The 17,385-nt window shown below is 43.5% G+C and overlaps 1 protein-coding gene across 5 annotated transcripts in view; it reads right to left on the reverse strand.

The window, feature by feature from the left end:
* Nucleotides 1-71: 71 nt before the first annotated feature.
* The window catches only part of LLGL2 (LLGL scribble cell polarity complex component 2), a 67,276-nt gene continuing 49,962 nt past the window's right edge, over nucleotides 72-17,385 (reverse strand). For 3 of the 5 annotated variants that reach the window (XM_081185096.1, XM_081185094.1, XM_081185095.1), the window contains exons 15-26: nucleotides 15,442-15,734; nucleotides 13,492-13,630; nucleotides 12,124-12,274; nucleotides 11,834-11,950; nucleotides 9,860-10,026; nucleotides 8,891-9,152; nucleotides 6,983-7,136; nucleotides 5,733-5,776; nucleotides 4,884-4,931; nucleotides 2,696-2,738; nucleotides 1,997-2,058; nucleotides 72-819 (exon numbers count right to left, since the gene is read on the reverse strand). In XM_081185096.1, the coding sequence (XP_081041222.1) occupies nucleotides 812-819; nucleotides 1,997-2,058; nucleotides 2,696-2,738; nucleotides 4,884-4,931; nucleotides 5,733-5,776; nucleotides 6,983-7,136; nucleotides 8,891-9,152; nucleotides 9,860-10,026; nucleotides 11,834-11,950; nucleotides 12,124-12,274; nucleotides 13,492-13,630; nucleotides 15,442-15,734 (1,488 nt within the window). In that variant the 3' untranslated portion in view covers nucleotides 72-811. The remainder of the gene's footprint in view (nucleotides 820-1,996; nucleotides 2,059-2,695; nucleotides 2,739-4,883; nucleotides 4,932-5,732; nucleotides 5,777-6,982; nucleotides 7,137-8,890; nucleotides 9,153-9,859; nucleotides 10,027-11,833; nucleotides 11,951-12,123; nucleotides 12,275-13,491; nucleotides 13,631-15,441; nucleotides 15,735-17,385) is intronic. The other 2 variants (XM_081185093.1, XM_081185092.1) reach the window with 2 other exon arrangements.

Consider the following 17,385-nt stretch of genomic DNA (forward strand, 5'->3'; position numbering starts at 1 on the left):
TGCAAGGCTGTTAAACATTTCAGAGGGCATCAAAATGAGGCAACAGAGAGTTTCTTGGTCAAATTAAAAAGCATGTTAAAAGTACAGGTTTATTTCACAACAGTTCAATGTAGTGCCCACACACAAATCAAGTTAAATTTGATTATTTTTTCCAGATTTGATCAGCTACAAAAATAAGAATCTACCTGAGTCTGCAAAACTACTTAACAGTAACATGACCAAAAAAACCCAAACCCCTTGCAATTTCCTCATTTGAAGGAGAAAAAAAAGTTACAGCAGCCACAGGAATCTAAAGTGACATATATTATTTCATTCAAGATTTTTTTTAAAAAAAGAACTCTTCTAAAATATATCTATTGAACAAACACCCAGTATGATTTTTTTTAAAAAAATGTACAAAAAATAATCTTAGTCAGAGGTAACAGTATTTATTTTTTAAAAAAATCTCTGCACCCAAGGCAGTAATATAATTTAAAACCCATTCCAGTAGAAATATTTTATTTTAAAAGAAATTGTGCAAACGATTGAAGAATTGCAAAAACATATCCAGAGGCATGAAGGGAAACAGGCCAAGGGAAACATTCCAGCCTCAGTGCAAGGCTGGCATCTCAAAGAGAAAATGAGGGCTTCAGGTGAGGCACAGTGAAGAGGATGATAAGCAGGTGAGTGGCCAGGCAAGACTCAGCCCTGCAATTGAATCCAAGGCCACGGTCAGTGGATGTCTCTTCCAGTGGACGGTGGGCCTGTAGTCAGTAGTGTTATGGCACTCTTTCCAAACGTCAGACATCACGGAGACACTGCAGGAGCACAATCACTCTGCTGGGAAAAGAAAAGGGCAGAATTATTTTACACAACCTGAAGAGGCTGTTGCTTTATTGGGCATAGGTAAAGGTAAAGGGACCCCTGACCATTAGGTCCAGTTGGGGCCGACTCTGGGGTTGCGGCGCTCATCTCGCTTTATTGGCCGAGGGAGCCGGCGTACAGCTTCCGGGGCATGTGGCCAGCATGACTAAGCTGCTTCTGGCAAACCAGAGCAGCGCATGTAAACGCCGTTTACCTTCCCGCTGGAGCAGTACCTATTTATCTACTTGCACTTTGACGTGCTTTCGAACTGCTAGGTTGGCAGGAGCTGGGACTGAGCAACTGGAGCTCACCCCGTTGCAGGGATTCGAACCGCAACCTTCTGATCAGCAAGTCCTAGGCTCTGTGGTTTAACCCACAGCGCCACCTGCGTCCCTTTTGTTGTGCATAGTCTAATGCATATTGCACTTTTGTGAAAACGCATGGGTATGTTTTTGGTGAAAAATGTGTGTGTGTGTGTCCCAGCCTGGTAGGACTCACATATATAATTGGACACTAATGTTTTGAAAATGCCAGTCTCACAACAGCAAGGCATTGCATTCAGTAACACTTTTGACGGTTGCATATAATTTCTGTAATGTCCCTATCTCCTGTTATACATCATTGGTGGGAGCTGGCAGAGGAACAGTCTACATGCCGCCCAAGTTGAGGGCATCAAGTTCTGCTTTAAGTAACGTTGGTTTGTAGAGTGAACTCTGGCCAGGTTCCCAGCTGCAGTCTACCTTTAAGGATGAAAATTGCAGAGACTGGGAGAAAAGTGAGAAGTTACTTCCTCCTTTTTGTCAAGTACTTTTTTGCAGTGGTGAATTGGAATGGGAGAGACATAAAAATACTCTAGAAGGCATTGGCAGCCATCATCTCAAGAACAAAACTGCGTGAAGACAGCAGAGGAGGCCAAGCCTGGCATTGAGGTCAAATCTCTGTTAAACAAATTATTATTTGTGGAAGCTACTGTTTCCCATATTTAGACAAAATGAAAAACTGATCTGTTACAAACCATGAGCAGAAGCTTCAAGTTTTCTGTTCATGGTTTGTAAGACACCAGTTTTTGCATAAGGAAGCTACATAAAGATGTATTTTATAACAAACCATACTGTTTTCTCTAAATACAGCTATAGCATATATACCCACATACCTCCTCCATTGCTTAGTCTGTGTCCTACTTGAATTCTTCTTGAGTTTCTGTCACTATAACTCCTGCAAAGACAAAATCGCCATATGGAAACTGTGACAGACAACTTGTACCATTCTGGTTCTCAACACCAAAATCTCCATATACCTGTAGATAGTGGCGCTTTCTCTCCCACTTCCATCCCCCCGTCAAATCCTAAAAGTAAGTCATATGTGACAACCAGTATTCTACTGGTTCTCCTTTTGCAAAAGAATTGCCTCCCCAGTGCCAGGAAGTAAATCCATGGGACCCAATTCACCCACCATCCTCTTCGACACCAGCTGACTTAATGTTGTTTTTAGATCTGTATCTCCTTCCTGGTCGACAAGCCCTAAAAGACGTCTGCCCTGAGCTATTCACAAGATTGGGATAGTGGGTATCTTAACTCAAGTTGGGTGTAAAGATCTTAATTAGAAAGCAAAACAACAACAACAACCCTCATATCAGAATGTACAGAGAAATACAAAATCTGTTCAGTGTTGGCAGCAGACTTAATAGAAGGTTAAATATTTGAGAATGCGAAGGAAGCCATTGAGGAACACAGCACCAGGTTTCAGGGTTGCTAAATAGATGTTCTCCGATGTTCACTATGTCACTTCCCTTCTATCACAAGGACAGAACAGTTTAACTCCCCAAGTTCTAAGAGAAACCATGGACACTCACCCTTTTCCACCCTCCAGAGTGCTTTGGATCTCTTCTAGAACTTCTGAAAAGGGAGGGAAAAAACATTCATGCGAAAGAAGTGCGTATATTCTTCAATCTCAAGAAGCAGTTTTACTTCCACTGTTGGAACAGTTGTTTTTTTAAGCCCCATCTTCCAAAGATTCTGCTGACAGGACTTTTAAAAGATAAATGTTTTAATTATTGATTTCCTTCTCTCTTGCTGGAATTTTCATGCAGAATTCATTTTATTTTAGCTTATTGTGGTTTATATTTTAATGCTTTCATTGCTATTAAGCTGTCCAGATAACTTTGCTACTGAGCAGCAGATAAGTACCATTAATAAATAAACAAACTTTAACCATTCCTACAGAGCTGACATGAAATTCACATTTTATCCTTAAGGAAGGATGACATCTAAATGATGTTGTGTTCAACTTACTGTCTAATATAACAGATCTATGTCTGGAATGTATTTGATTAAAAGTTGGGCAATAACTTTGTTTAGATTCAGGGTAACTGAATACAATCCTGTTGTGCTAAACAATTGCCAGTGTCTTACAACCAATGTGCCAAGGAGGACACCAAACATAGACATACAGATATTATTTTAGCTTGCTCAGTTGCACTTCAGAAAGAATACTATGCGGCATAAAAGCTTGCAGCTAGCATTCAAAAGAGAAAAGGGTGTGCATACTTTGTGTTTCTCAAGGTTGCTTAGGTCTCAAGTTTAGGTTTTTTTTTTATTTAAATCCATAATTTCGCCAAACAAAGTCTTTAAAGTTGGATGCCAGCATTTGTAGTGCCATGTCAAAAAGGAAACATGTGCACAGTGGCAGATGTGCACAAAATGGTCCACCCCAGCTGAAGCCAACATGCGTAGGATGTTTCTTTTGGCAACCATGTACACAAATAATAGCATTTCTGGTATCTCTATTTGGGGCAATTTCTTCACAGACCCTGCACTCATGGCTGAATTAAACACTGAAACACTGGCTGCTTCCACACCAGACATTTACTGTGAAACAACCACATTTTGTTCAGTCACCTTTTACAGGGCATTGGCATGATACTGTGATTGAAAGACCCCCTCTCACATTTTCCCCATTAGGAAAATAGCCCCCTCCCCTCACTGAACCTCTGCTGCAATTTGGGGTGGGGGGAGGGAGATAGTGACCAGAATAGTAGCTTCCCCTCAAATCCAAGCTACTTATAGTCAATATAGCTGCTATTAAGCTACTATTCTGGTCACTATCTCCCTCCCCCCACCCCAAATTGCAGCAGAGGTTCAGTGAGGGGAGGGGGCTATTTAACTCGTCCCATACATACAAAGATCCCAATGAAAATTGCTTCTCTCCAACAATTGAGGAAAGAGGGACTGACCACTTGGCTACAGAGTGTTTAGAAATCTGCCATCCCACTTCCACCTTAAAGCAGAACAGCAATGATTGGGAACTTCCAGCTCTGGAAGCACCCAACAACAACATATATCAGTACAGTGGTACCTCGGGTTACATACGCTTCAGGTTACAGACTCCACTAACCCAGAAATATTACCTCGGGTTAAGAACTTTGCTTCAGGATGAGAACAGAAATCATGTTCTGGCGGTGCGGCGGCAGCAGGAGGCCCCATTAGCTAAAGTAGTGCTTCAGGTTAAGAACTGTTTCAGGTTAAGAACGGACCTCCAGAACGAGTTAAGTACTTAACCCGAGGTACTACTGTATAGCAAGTTTACTCACTATTAAATGTACCAGTTTTAAAATGGCAAAATGCTTCTGAAGGTTTTGTGTTTACCCTCACGAAAATTCATGTGAGATATGTCACAATTTATTCCCATTTTACAGATGTGGACATGGTGTTGGGATATCCATTGCCCAATGTGTAGATCAAGTCCTCCTAGTGCAATAGCCACAGAACTCTGAATGTCTGCTGGATACTGATGTGCTAAGCACCTGTACACAAATATAGACATGTTCAGGTATGTTACTGGTCAACTGCCTGCCTAACTGAGGCAAACTCATGAAGACAACATCCCTAAGAGAAATCTACCTACTGTTGTATGGCTGCTGGTATTAAGGAGGGGAGCAGACTCAATAACCAGAAGCAAGTGAATAAAGTGGCTCAAGCCAATTCCCACAGAATGCCCATCCCTCCACCCCTGTAGCACGAAAGAAATCATGTCTTTCTCACTCTCATCATTGAGCAGGGCATGCTCCATCAATCTGCCATGCGTCCTCTCTGAAAGGCAAATCAGACAAATGTTAAGGCAGTCAATTCCCACGATACAAAAAAACTCACAAAGCCCCCCCCCCCAATTAGATCTATTGGGTTTTATTCAATGTAAGTTCTACTCAGAGTAGAGCCATTAAAATAAATAGACATGACTAACTTAGGGCCATTCATTTCAGTGGTTCTACTCTGGGTAAAACATAGTTGAAGACAACCCATTATGCTTGGCATATCCACCCTTTGAAGTTCTTTAAAAGGGCAAGTTAACCCGATCATGACAATCTATTACTCCTCTGAGTGATGAAGATCATGATCTGGTCTTTTCTTTAAGAGCTTATTTTAGAATTTGAAGCCAACATACAAGCAGCTGTACCAAATATACTTCCACCAACCTATGCTCCTGCGGCACAGAATGCCTTCTCCCATTTTTTAAAGTTCCCTACCTTGAAAAGGAAACAAGCAGACTGGGCCTCCAGAAGACTGGGCCTCCAATTGAAGATCTTAACTTTGTAGGTTGACATGGGACATAAATACCCCAAGTCCTAGGCTGAGGGCTTTACAAGTCACAACCAGCACTTTGTATTGTGTCCAGAAACAAACTGGTACTCCATGAAGCTCTTAAGACATTATCCCTCCTATTGAAACAAGCCAATAGCCTTTGAGCTAGATCCTAAGCCAATCTGAGTTTCTGACCTGCCTTCATGGGCCGTTTCCTGTACTGCACTACTGGAGTAATCCAAACTGGATGTTATTACTAAGCAAGCAGCACTGGACCAGCAATTTCTCTCTGTACATTCACATTTTTCTTACCATCTGCACCCGGATCACTGGCACTCCATCCCGATTCCTTGCTACTGCAGAAGATAGAAAGAAGAGTCAATTAGACAAGATCATAAACCAATTCCAACCCCCTGGACATTGCAAATCAGATGCAATTATCATAGGCACACAGAAAGTCATGCACCCTTGGTTTACACTGCGCTACTTTTTGACAGGTACATGCTGCCTCTTAAAAAACCTTCAGCTTTTAAGTCAGTTCAAAATTTGTGTGGGAGTTCACATGACTGCTCATCCTTATAAAATTCCCCAGCATATTGAAAACTAACGTATCAAGAAGAAGAGTAAGCAAAACAACAAGAACCCTTCTCTATGTTTTGATTTTTTCTTTAAGACTACTTTTGTCATGTTTGTAAATTTTGTACATGTTGTATTCTGCCTTCAGCATGGCTTTAGCTTTGGAAATGTGTCATACAAATAAAACGACTGATTGATTTTCTACATCTAGGGATAGACCGATAGGGAGATATATATTCCCCCATGTGAACCCCCATCAGCGGTCTAGGCAGAGGCGTATCCGCTTATGGCAACTAGGAGATGGTTAGGTGGTTAGCTATAATTGACGTGTACCAGTTCTGACATATTTTGCTGCTACCCTTTAACCATCCCACCTAGTGCACACACAAAATGATTACACAGCCTGGGGACTGTACGTTGTACCCAGCTCAGAAGGCTTTGTTTTGTGGAGAGTCATTCCACAGGTGGTAGAATCTCAGCACCAGAACATATGGCAATATGCAACCAGCATTTTTAAAACCACTTCTTTTTTCAATAAGAACAATGAATAGTGGGTGGCAGATAAGCAAAGCCTTGTCAGTACATTGGGATGGCATTAGGGCAGGCATAGGCAAACTCATTTAAAACAGGCACCCTGAAGCCCGGCCCTCCAGATGTTTTGGGACTACAGTTCCCATCATTCCTGACCACTGGTCCTGTTAGCTAGGGATGATGGGAGTTGTAGTCCCTAAACATCTGGAGGGCCAAGTTTGCCTATGCCTGCATTAGGGGATGAGCAGAAGCATTGTCAGATCATGTAGGTGTATATGGTGGCAGGACAGCAACCCTAACCCCTTTCCAGAGTGACCATGGGCCTCCTTTGTTGCAGTTCCCATGGCTACGCATGTCATATTCAACACACAAAACCAGCAATACAAAGTAGAATGTTGCACCCTTTGTATCATCCACACAATACAATACAATACAAATGCCACAATCATTCATACTTGGATATCCTTGATGCCTTCTCCACACCAGGTGTGCTGTGCACATGGCTGTTGCCTGTGTTTTCAGGTACTTTTACTAAGCATCGTGGTTCAACCAGCCACTTTGGGGAAAGTGAAAACCTCTCAAACTCTGACGGGGAGATGAGATAGAACCCTGCAGAGGAGAAAGATGGAGAAATGGCAAGTTGTGCATGCACAGATGCAGAAAGCGTCCCACAAGAGTTCCCCAAAATATATTTTTACAAATCTTACTCACTCAGAAGACTAAGCTTAAGGCTACAAACCCACTTATTTTGAAGCAAAGGCAATGGGGGCGGACGGCGGACCTGGAATTAACTTCAGAGTCAGCATGCAAAGGCTCAGCTGCGTGAGCACTTTCCAAAGTCATGCTTGGTGCTTGTGACAGATTTTTTTAAAGAGATCCCATGTTACTATTTAATATTTCTCAGCTAGATCTCTGGGACTCCTATGCATGGAAAGATCCAAATACTGTATGTTTGTCTGATTCTCATGCAATGTTCTCTCAAGCGCACTCTTTTCAGACCCCTGTGTAAACCATTTTTTTAACTTAATATGCTCTAGGTTAGATTACTGCAATGCATTATACATAGGGCTGCCTCTGAAGATGGTTCAGAAGTTTCAGCTGGAGATCAGGTTCCTCACTGGGGCAAGATGGTTTGAGCATATAACACTAATCTTGGCCTGACTGCAGTGGCCGCCAGTTAGTTTCCAGGCCCAATTCAAAGTCCTGGATTTGACCTACAAAGCCTTAAACAGCTCAGGACTGCAGTACTTCAAGGACCGCCTCTTTGTATATGAACCGAACCAGACCCTGCACTCATAATCTCAGGCCTTTCTGCCTGTGCTTCCTCAACGTGAGGTCTAGAGGGTGGCAGCATGGGAAGGGGCCTTTTCTGCAGTGGCTCCCTGTTTGTGGAATTCTCTCCCCTCGGGAGGCTCTCCTGGCATCTTCATTACATATCTTCAGGCACCAAGCAAAAATGTTTCTTTTCAACCAGGCATTCGGCTGATTAACATTCTATGGCTTTTTAAATGTATTTGTGAGGGGGGGGTATTACTGGCTTGTTTAGGTTTTATTATGTATTTTGTATTTTTATGTTGTGAACGATCCTGGGATCTTCGGGTGAAGGGTGGCATAAAATGTTAATTATTATTATTAATAAAGTAGTAGTAGTAATAATAACAATAATAATTTATTATATACACCCCACCCATCTGGCTGGTCTTCCCCAGCCACTCTGGGTGGCTTCCAACAAAGTATTAAAATACAGTAATCCATCAAACATTAAAGCTTCCCTAAACAGGGCTGCCTTCAGATGTCTTCTAAAAGGCTGGTAGTTGTTGTTCTCTTTGACATCTGGTGGGAGGGCGTTCCACAGGGCAGGTGCCACTACCAAGAAGGCCCTCTGCCTGATTCCCTCTAACTAGGCTTCTCGCAGTGAGGGAACCTCCAGAAGGCCCTCGGTGCTGGACCTCAGTGTCTGGGTAGAACGATGGGGGTGGAGACGCTCCTTCAGGTATACTGGACCGAGGCCGTTTAGGGCTTTAAAGGTCAGCACGAACACTTTGAATTGTACTCGGAAATGTACTGGGAGCCAATGTAGGTCTTTCAAAACAGGTGTTATGTGGTCTCGGCGGTTGCTCCCAGTCACCAGTTTAGCTACCACATTCTGGATTAATTGTAGTTTCCGGGTCACCTTCAAAGCAGATACTACTATCCCAACTAATATTTTTCTTTCTTGCTTTCACAGTATTGTGGATAGAGGGACAAAATAACTCCCCCTTCTCTCCCCCACCCCACATTTATTTATTTTGTACAAGAGGCAGAAAGGCTTCCAAGACCTAACACAATGGAGCTTGGTAACCTGTGGATGACCATGTTGTTACCTTGCCCATATCTGGTGAAGACACAGGAGGCAATGCCACTCACATCCTCCTTGCGGATACAGGGGTAGCGCACTTGTATCTTGAGTGCAGGCAGGGAAATGATCTGGATGTCTCCCAGGTTCGTCAGAACAGCCAGGTCATTCTCACTGTGCTCACTCTTACAGCTGGCAAAGTTGGTCACTGTCACCTTCCGAACCCGGCAGCCTTCCAGGGCCGTCAATTTAAGTTTCAGTTTGGAGCTGACTTTGGGCAACGTGAAAACCTGCCAACGTAAACAAGCTGCGTATTAAATCCTTCATTCATGCAAGAGCCATCCAATCTCCGGTCAATGCGTAATGAGTTTCCTGCTGGTGTGTGGCAGCAAAGCAGCATGCTTTAAGTCTAGCTACCAAAAAGGAGCTGTGTAGTCTCTCTCCCGCCTTCAACAGCAAAAAAGCCTGGGTTTCTGACAGCGGCAAGGGAAGGAGTAGCTAAACTTTGCTGCCGCTCACTGCTGTACATAAGGGATTTGCAAGCATCTCTCACATGGCTAGGTCGTATCAAGTCTGATTATCAGGGCTTGCAAATATCAATCCTCAGATACATAAAAATAAGCAGAGCGCCGGTTTGCAGTCAAAATCCCTGAACAGTCTCTTTTTTCCTTAGCCCAACTCTGCCACTTTCTAGAGAAGCATCTATGGGCAGAATATCAAATTCAGGAGTAGGGAAAGTGTATCATAACTCTATGATCTGCTCAGGTGGCAGGGAAGGTTGGAATCTTTGCAAACTTCCAAGCATACAGTATGCTTTTCCACCTCCCCAAATCTGAACATGCCCTTCAGCAAAGGTGACAACCAAGTATCACCTCAAAACAAGCAAATTCCAAGAAGGATCTGCAAGAGGAAATGAATTCCCATACTATAATTTCTCTGGCTGCTCTATTCCAATAGGCAAAGAGCATGCATATACACAAGAATGCTATTGTGTTACCTTAAGCTGCTCTTCGGACACCACGAGAAGCTGGTGGCTCCCTTGCATGTTGGGACTCTTGGAAAGGTCATGGGCCACTTCCAGCGGCTCTGGAAGGGGAGTGCTCTGGCCATCCAGAACAACGATCCCAATAACAGGAGCTCTGTGCATGAGCTGGATCTCTTTGGCTGGAGAGACAGCAGAAAGCACACGCCAAATGAGGCAGGAGGTTTGGTTCAGAGAGAAGCAAACTGTTCCGACAAGGCACACTTTCTTCTTGCAGAACCCAGCTACCATGCTGGACATACAAAGGGCAGCAGAGAGGAAATATTGGACTGAACCCAGTGTTGCACGTCAGCACTGGACCCAATCCATTGTGGTTAGAGATTCGGATTAGGAGTGGGGAGACCCAGGTATAAATTCCTACTCCGCCATGAAGCTCATCGGCTGACTTGAGGCCTGTTACTATCTCTCAGCTTAACCTACCACACAGGGTGGTTGTGGCAAAAAGGAACTACATATGATACTCAAAGCTCCTTGGAAGAAAGGTTGGATACAAATACAATACAGTGGTACCTTGGGTTACAGACGCTTCAGGTTACAGACTCCACTAACCCAGAAATAGTACCTCAGGTTAAGAACTTTGCTTCAGGATGAGAACAGAAATCGCGCAGTGGTGGCAGCGGGAGGCCCCATTAGCTAAAGTGGTGCTTCAGGTTAAGAACAGTTTCAGGTTAAGAACGGACCTCCAGAACGAATTAAATTCTTAACCAGAGGTACCACTGTACACACATAAGCATTAAAAAGTGATTGAGTTTAGAGGAGAACTGAAGTATTTAAGCTGTGATGCCGCATAGAAACTGCATAACTATTTCTTTGGGTGCAGTCAAAAAGCCACTTTTTACACTGTACAAAGGCAAGTATAGGTATTGAGGGGACGGGACAAAATGAAGGTCAGGGTCTAGTGGTAGATCTCTAGATGATTAGCGATGATAAACAAGAGTTCCTGGCTCCCAGTTGCTTCACCACAAAGACAAAACAACTATTTCTGGCTACATAAGACTGTGAAATGCAGAAAACCAAACCAGGAGACATTTTTTGTGACACCACTGAGCGCTCAGTTCAGTTCCAGCACTAAAAACAAGTTCCTAGGCTGAGAATGTGCTCAAAGATGCCCTATTTTGTTTTGTGTTTTAATCCTTCATATCTTTTACACTTTGCTTTGCTTGGTGGGTTTCTGTAAAAGACAAAGCAGCTCTGGACTTTGCCTACTTCTGTATTGGAGGTTGAACTGTGATTAATGGCACATGAAGCCAAAGGGGAAGCTGCCGAGCCACCTTCCTTAGATCCGTAAGGAAAATACACATAACAGTCCTATAGATATGGTTACGGAAATTAATTCCATCTCTTATGTCTGGCTGGATGACCCTCCTGACTTTTAAACACGAAATATTTTCCAGATTTTTGTGACCAGAGAGAAACATTTACAAACAGCCCTTGGGCTTGTTTTATGGTGTGTTAAGGACTTTTCCAAAAAAGTACAGAGGCTAAAACGAAGTAAAAACTGTTGCCCAAGCTCATAACATTTCTAGGTAGGTGTTTATGTACAAGACCGTTTCCTTCAGAAAACCACATTATTTACTAAAAAATGCTGTTCCTAAAAGAATCAGAGCACATGCCTGCGGGCTGGTACAGTCCTGCAGTGAAATGTTTTGCTCGTTTTGCTCTTCCAGAATGCGCACACAAATTCTGACACCCTACTCCATGTTCAGCACTAAGGCTTCTCAAGAGTCAGGTGGTGGGAAGCGTGCAACCTTCTGGATGTTGTTGGACTCCAACTCCCATCAGCCCCAGTCCAGCATGGCCAACAGGCAGAGGATGATGGGAGTCTCTGTGGTTTCATCACCAGGGCATTTTACAAAGGTACCTTCAATCCTAAATCTGGGGGGGCAGCTATTTCATCTAAATCGAAAGTCGTCTGATCTTTTCACTCACCCTGCTCTGCTCGGACAGGCTCATCCATTCTTCTCTCGGCTGGAGGAACACGCAGACAGAAGGCATAGACTGTGCCCCCATTGGTGCCAGCCCATAAGGAGGGGCAGTGCCGGGAACCTGGACCAGAGATAACAAAGCCCATAAGCCAAAGTTTCACATATCTCCAAGGGAAAGCAAGCAAGACCATTCCTTATACCCCCAGGCCAGACTTTGCTGGTTTTATCTACCCATGTACATTACTTTGTGGGTGTAATATATTGTTCAAGCACATAGAAGCTGGTCTTACTCACTGTCTCGTAAGAAGGTGTCGGCAAAATACAAGGTGCGAACGAAGCCAGTGAAAGAGTCCTCTGCTGACCGCGCTTCAATCTTCCGCTGGACAGGAGCTAGCTCTATCTCCTGCAATGCATCATGATCATGCCTGGAAATTCCCTCTTGTACCTGCCCGCAAAACAAAAACGAGAACTAAGCAAGCAACCCCTTTTCGTTTGTTTTATTAGATTTCTTACCTGCCCGTTACCGTAAGGTCCCAGGGCAGGTTGCAACAGAAAAAAATATACATTTATAAAAGCAAATAAAACAGTTACAGCCATAAAACAGATAAAAACCATCCCATACAGAAAATGGAAACAATTCCAACAATGCAAACAGCAGTTAAAATAGTTCCAATATAAGCACAGATTGAGATAAAGATCTGTGCTTTAAAGGCCAGAAGAAGGAGGTCTGCAGTAGGTGTCAAAAAGACAACAGACATTGCCTAATACGTAAGGGAGACCATTGCAAAGTGTAGAGACCACCACACTAAAGGCCCGATTCAATTTAGCATCTCTCAAGTGGGCAGATAATGAGATTAGAATGATAAAATGGCATCTTTAAATACACACACACACACACACTCACACACCACACTTTTCCGTGTATAAGACTAGGGTTTTTTTATTATTAAAAAATGATGTTCAAAATTGTGGGTCGTCTTATACACGGATAAAATCTTCCCCCATTTTCTCAATTTGGAGTCCCCAAAAATAGAAGGCGTCTTATACATGGGGGTGTGTTATACGGTAATATGCATGTTAGCTGGTGTCAGGTGGTTTTAATAAAAAAGTCAAGCCAGTTCCAAAAAAAGCCATTTCTTATAGGGATGCTTGCTTTGAAGAAGAGAAACTATTTTTGAAAAATAGAATGCTTTAAGGCCATGTAATGAATCCTTTTGCACCTCTTTATGATGGCAGAAGACTGTTTGCCGTACTCCAGGAAACCAGCACAATTCTCCTCCAAAAGGATTAGCCTATAGCTGCCCGAATCTCCTCCTCATATGACATATCAATGCCATGAGTGGCAAGGCTGAGATCCAATACTGTACAAAGGGGCTTTTTCTAACGTCATGAGTGGCACCAGAGCTTTGCTGAATACAGTGGAACCTCGGGTTAAGAACTTAATTCGTTCTGGAGGTAAATTCTTAACCTGAAACTGTTCTTAACCTGAGGTACCACTTTAGCTAATGGGGTCTCCTGCTACCGCTGCGCAATTTCTATTCTCATCCTGAAGCAAAGTTCTTAACCCGAGGTACTATTTTTGGGTTAGCGGAATCTGTAACCTCAAGCATCTGTAACCCGAGGTACCACTGTACGTGAAGCCGAGACAGCGCAGCCCCTCACCTCTGCAGTTCGTCGCTTTCTGTTAGACACCCTGCTCCTTCGCATTCGTCGGAAGGACTGGCGGAGGGACTTCTTTAAAGACTTCACTCTGGAAAGAGGGCCTTCCAAGGCCAGTTGGTCACTGGGATGCAAGGTACACCTAGAAGGAAATTAACAGGGTTGGCTCAGTTTCCCTTTTTAAACCAAACTGTTTTTTGGTCAAGTTGCAGCCACACATTGGAAGCCCATTAAGAGAGTTACCACATTTTGCAGCGCAGAGGTCTGAAATACCGTGCACAGGCATTGGCAAGGCCTTTAGTTGCTTTGCATCAGGGGTAAGAAACTGTAGCCCTGCAAATACTTGTTGGACTGCAGGTCTCATAATCCCTGCCCATAGGCTATGGCTGATGGGATTTGGGAGCCCAACATCATCTGAGGTGGCTACCCCAGATGTAAAGCAACATGGGACAATGCTGCTGCTTTTTGCCTGCAGTTCTCAAGCCAGGCAAGAGAGCATTCAGAAAACTATTCTAAACTGCACACTTTATATTGTTCACAGTATTTGCTTTTGTGGAATGTTGGCCATTACTAAAGTTTTCCTAGAAGGCTCTAAAGGTATTCCATCAGTAAAATCCATTTCAGTGTTTCTCAACAGCCCTGAGGATTCAAAGTAAATCTGATGGTGTGCTTTTGTTTTCCTTTTCAAAAACAGTGCTACATGTAAGATTTCACACTGCCTTGCCCTTACATTCCACAAGGATTAAACTATTTAGGATTTACATAGCACTTTAAATGCAGTACTTTGATGATCTTTATCACTCTGTAGGACACACCAGTATTAATTTCACGGAAGTGTACTCCGCCCTGTAACATTTGTGGGGAAAACCTTCTCCCCATAATGATCAGGAGGAAGGGAGGGCTCAGCCTCCCTTTGTCCCCAAGGCAACAAAAGGGAGAAGAGAAGACCTTTGGACTTCAAGAGAGCACGCCTGCCTGAGCCCAATAGTGTTGACTAAGCTGTGGTCAGGAAACAACTTCCTGCTTTGGAGTATAGTAATCCTCGGCCACCAGGGATGGATCCCAGCATTTTGTGGGGGCTAGGAGGAAGGCAGAGTTCTCTCCACCTCCCAATTCCTGAATATGTTGGGGGTACCTGCTGCCTACCTATCCCCACACAAATGGGGCTTTGTAGCTTGAGAGAAAAGTCAAGAAAGACCCAATATGACAGAAGCGTACAACGTGACGCATGGTGCTCGCATAGAAAAAGTGGATGAGGAAGTTTTTCCTCCCTCTCTCCTATAACACTAGAACTCAAGGACATGCAGAGAAGCTGAACGCTGAAAGATCCAGGACAGACAAAACAACTTCTTAACACAGTGCGTAATTAAAACTATGCAACTTGCTCTGGCAAGACGCCATGAGGGCCACCAACTTGGGTGGCTTTAAAAGAGGATTAGATAAATTCAAGGAGAGGGATAAGGCTATCAGTGGCTACTAGCCATGACAGCTCTGCTCTGCCTCCACTGTCGGAGGCAGTGTGCTTTTGAATGCCACTTTTCAGGAAACTGCAGGCGGGGAGAGCATCGCTGTGTCCAGCCCTGCTTGCAAGCTTCCCATGGCATCTGGAGGGCCACTGTGAGAACCTGCTTAAACGATCAGGAGAAGCTATTGCAGATCTAAGCCTAAGGCTGGGAGGAAAATGCTTTGCCTAAGCAATTTCCTGCCCAAACTGAGATTTTTATCCAGGACTTCCAGTTCACTGGTTGAACCCTTAGCACTATGCCTCACCAGTCTGGCAGGAAAACCCTGTTTAAGCACATGGCTTTTGAAAATGGCTGGACGTTCAATGCAAGACTTTCACCTAAACCCTACACTGTGTCAGGAATACAATTTAAACATTATCTATCTATCTATCTATCTATCTATCTATCTATCTATCTATCTATCTCAATCATGAAGTAACCCCCTTACTTGACAAAGACCAGCCGCTTCTGCTGATGATCAAAGAGCCCAAAACCGTGGCTTGTGCCAAAGGCTACAAGTTTCCATTCCGAGTGAAGGGCCAGCGAAGTGACCACAGCTGGCGGCTGACACTGGACCAAGACAAAGGGCTGGAAGCCTGGCTCAAACCGAACAGGCCCATCTTTAGTTTTGAGTCGCTCGTGACCTTTCCACCTATAGCCTTCCTGATCCTGGAGGAGGTCTGCCTCTGAATGGTCAACCACCTGCTCTGCTTCTTCGTCATTTAGCTCCATTACGAGTACCTGGACGGGGCAGGGTAGGGTAGGGAAAAGGGAGAAGGTCATTCGGAACTGTGTTTTGAAACCTTAGCATTGCAAAACCCACAGAGTTTGTGCAAGAACGAAGGCCAGGACAAATGCATTTCCTCCTCTGGGCCTTTACCCTCGAAAGCACTGAGGAATACTTTTGAATTTCACCTATATCCTTCCTCGCTGGTTTTTCAACATCACGTCAGCGGCAGGGGAGTTCTAGCTAACCCAATTCACTTTTTGATTAAGTGTATGAACACCCTCCTGCAGCGTGATGCACTTTGAAGTAAAACAAAAGAAAAGAGGTTGTAGGCTTATGTAATTATGCAACAGAGGCAGTCATTTACCAAGTGGCTCTTGTAGCACACTGTGAATCTAAGAAGCATTAGCAGTCTTATTTCAATTTATTTCTACCCCACCTTTTCAGATACTTTCAAGGCAGCTTTTGAAAGTGATAAGCACAACATATAATCAAAAGAAGCAGCAAAACCCAAATACAATGGAATGTAAGGACAACACCACTTTAAAAAGCAACAGAAACAACCACCGTTCATGAATATCATATCACTTAACTACTTGGCAAAAATAGTCTTTATGTTTCTGCCCTGCAGCAATGCTAAATCTATCCACTGCTTTCATTTATTTCTGACCTAATGTGGACAAGATTCTCTGCCCACAGCTTTGGTAGGACATTTTGCTTGAGAGGCCTGGCAGTTATATGTATAACAGACTGAGTTACCCATTTGGTTCATGATGATCTGCACTCACCCATTCGAAGTCTTTAAAGAGCAGTAGAAGAGTCATAATTCAGAAAACTACATGCTGCTCCTTTCTCATCACAGGTGGGTTGGGCAAGTTGCTAGCCCTGAGGCAAAGCAGCTCGTTTGGCAATCCAATGTGAACTGACATTTGCGGCCAATGCCCATATGACTCAAGCAGGCGTGTTGTTTTGGTTTTTTGAAAGAGCAGCATGACTCTTACAAGTGCAGTGGGAATCTACTCTGAAGAGTGTGTTTCGGATGCCAGGTGCCGGTGTATATTATTATTATTATTTATTTTGATTTATTACCTGCCCTGACCTTAAGGTTCCAGAACAGGTCACAGCAATTTAAAAATGCAACATTGAAGGTGATCTGATACAGTTGAAAGTTAAGAAAGCCAGAAAGAAGAGGAGTGGGCGCATCACAGCTGAGAGCCCAAGGGCAAGTTGTAACTATCTTCTAACCTGAATTAAGGCTCTTTGAAAAGCTTTGCATTTCACAGGAGAAGACATGCATATTTGTCCCCATCCCCCCCCCTTTGACATAGATGAACTTCTTTATCTAATTATATGGGGCAGAGCATCTGTGAACCCTGTCTTCCACAGTCTAAACAGCAACAAAAACTTTCAATAGGCCAGTGGTGTTGAGGCAGGAATTGTCAAAATGTCTCCCATGGAAAGGGCCACTCTATCCCAAATCAGTAATTCAAAACTAAGGATTCTCCTTGGTGCTAATTAAATTAAGGGAATTAAAGAGCAGAGATAGAAAAAAATTAAGTTGCAAGCTGGAAACTAGCCCAGAAAGTTTGCATTGTCAGCACAGCCCACTGACTAGTGGAATGGTTCGCCTATTATCAACTTAGCGACTTAATCTTCCCTACTTGT

This window comes from Podarcis bocagei, assembly GCF_964188305.1.
Source record: "Podarcis bocagei genome assembly, chromosome: 2".
NCBI classification, from domain to species: domain Eukaryota; kingdom Metazoa; phylum Chordata; class Lepidosauria; order Squamata; family Lacertidae; genus Podarcis; species Podarcis bocagei.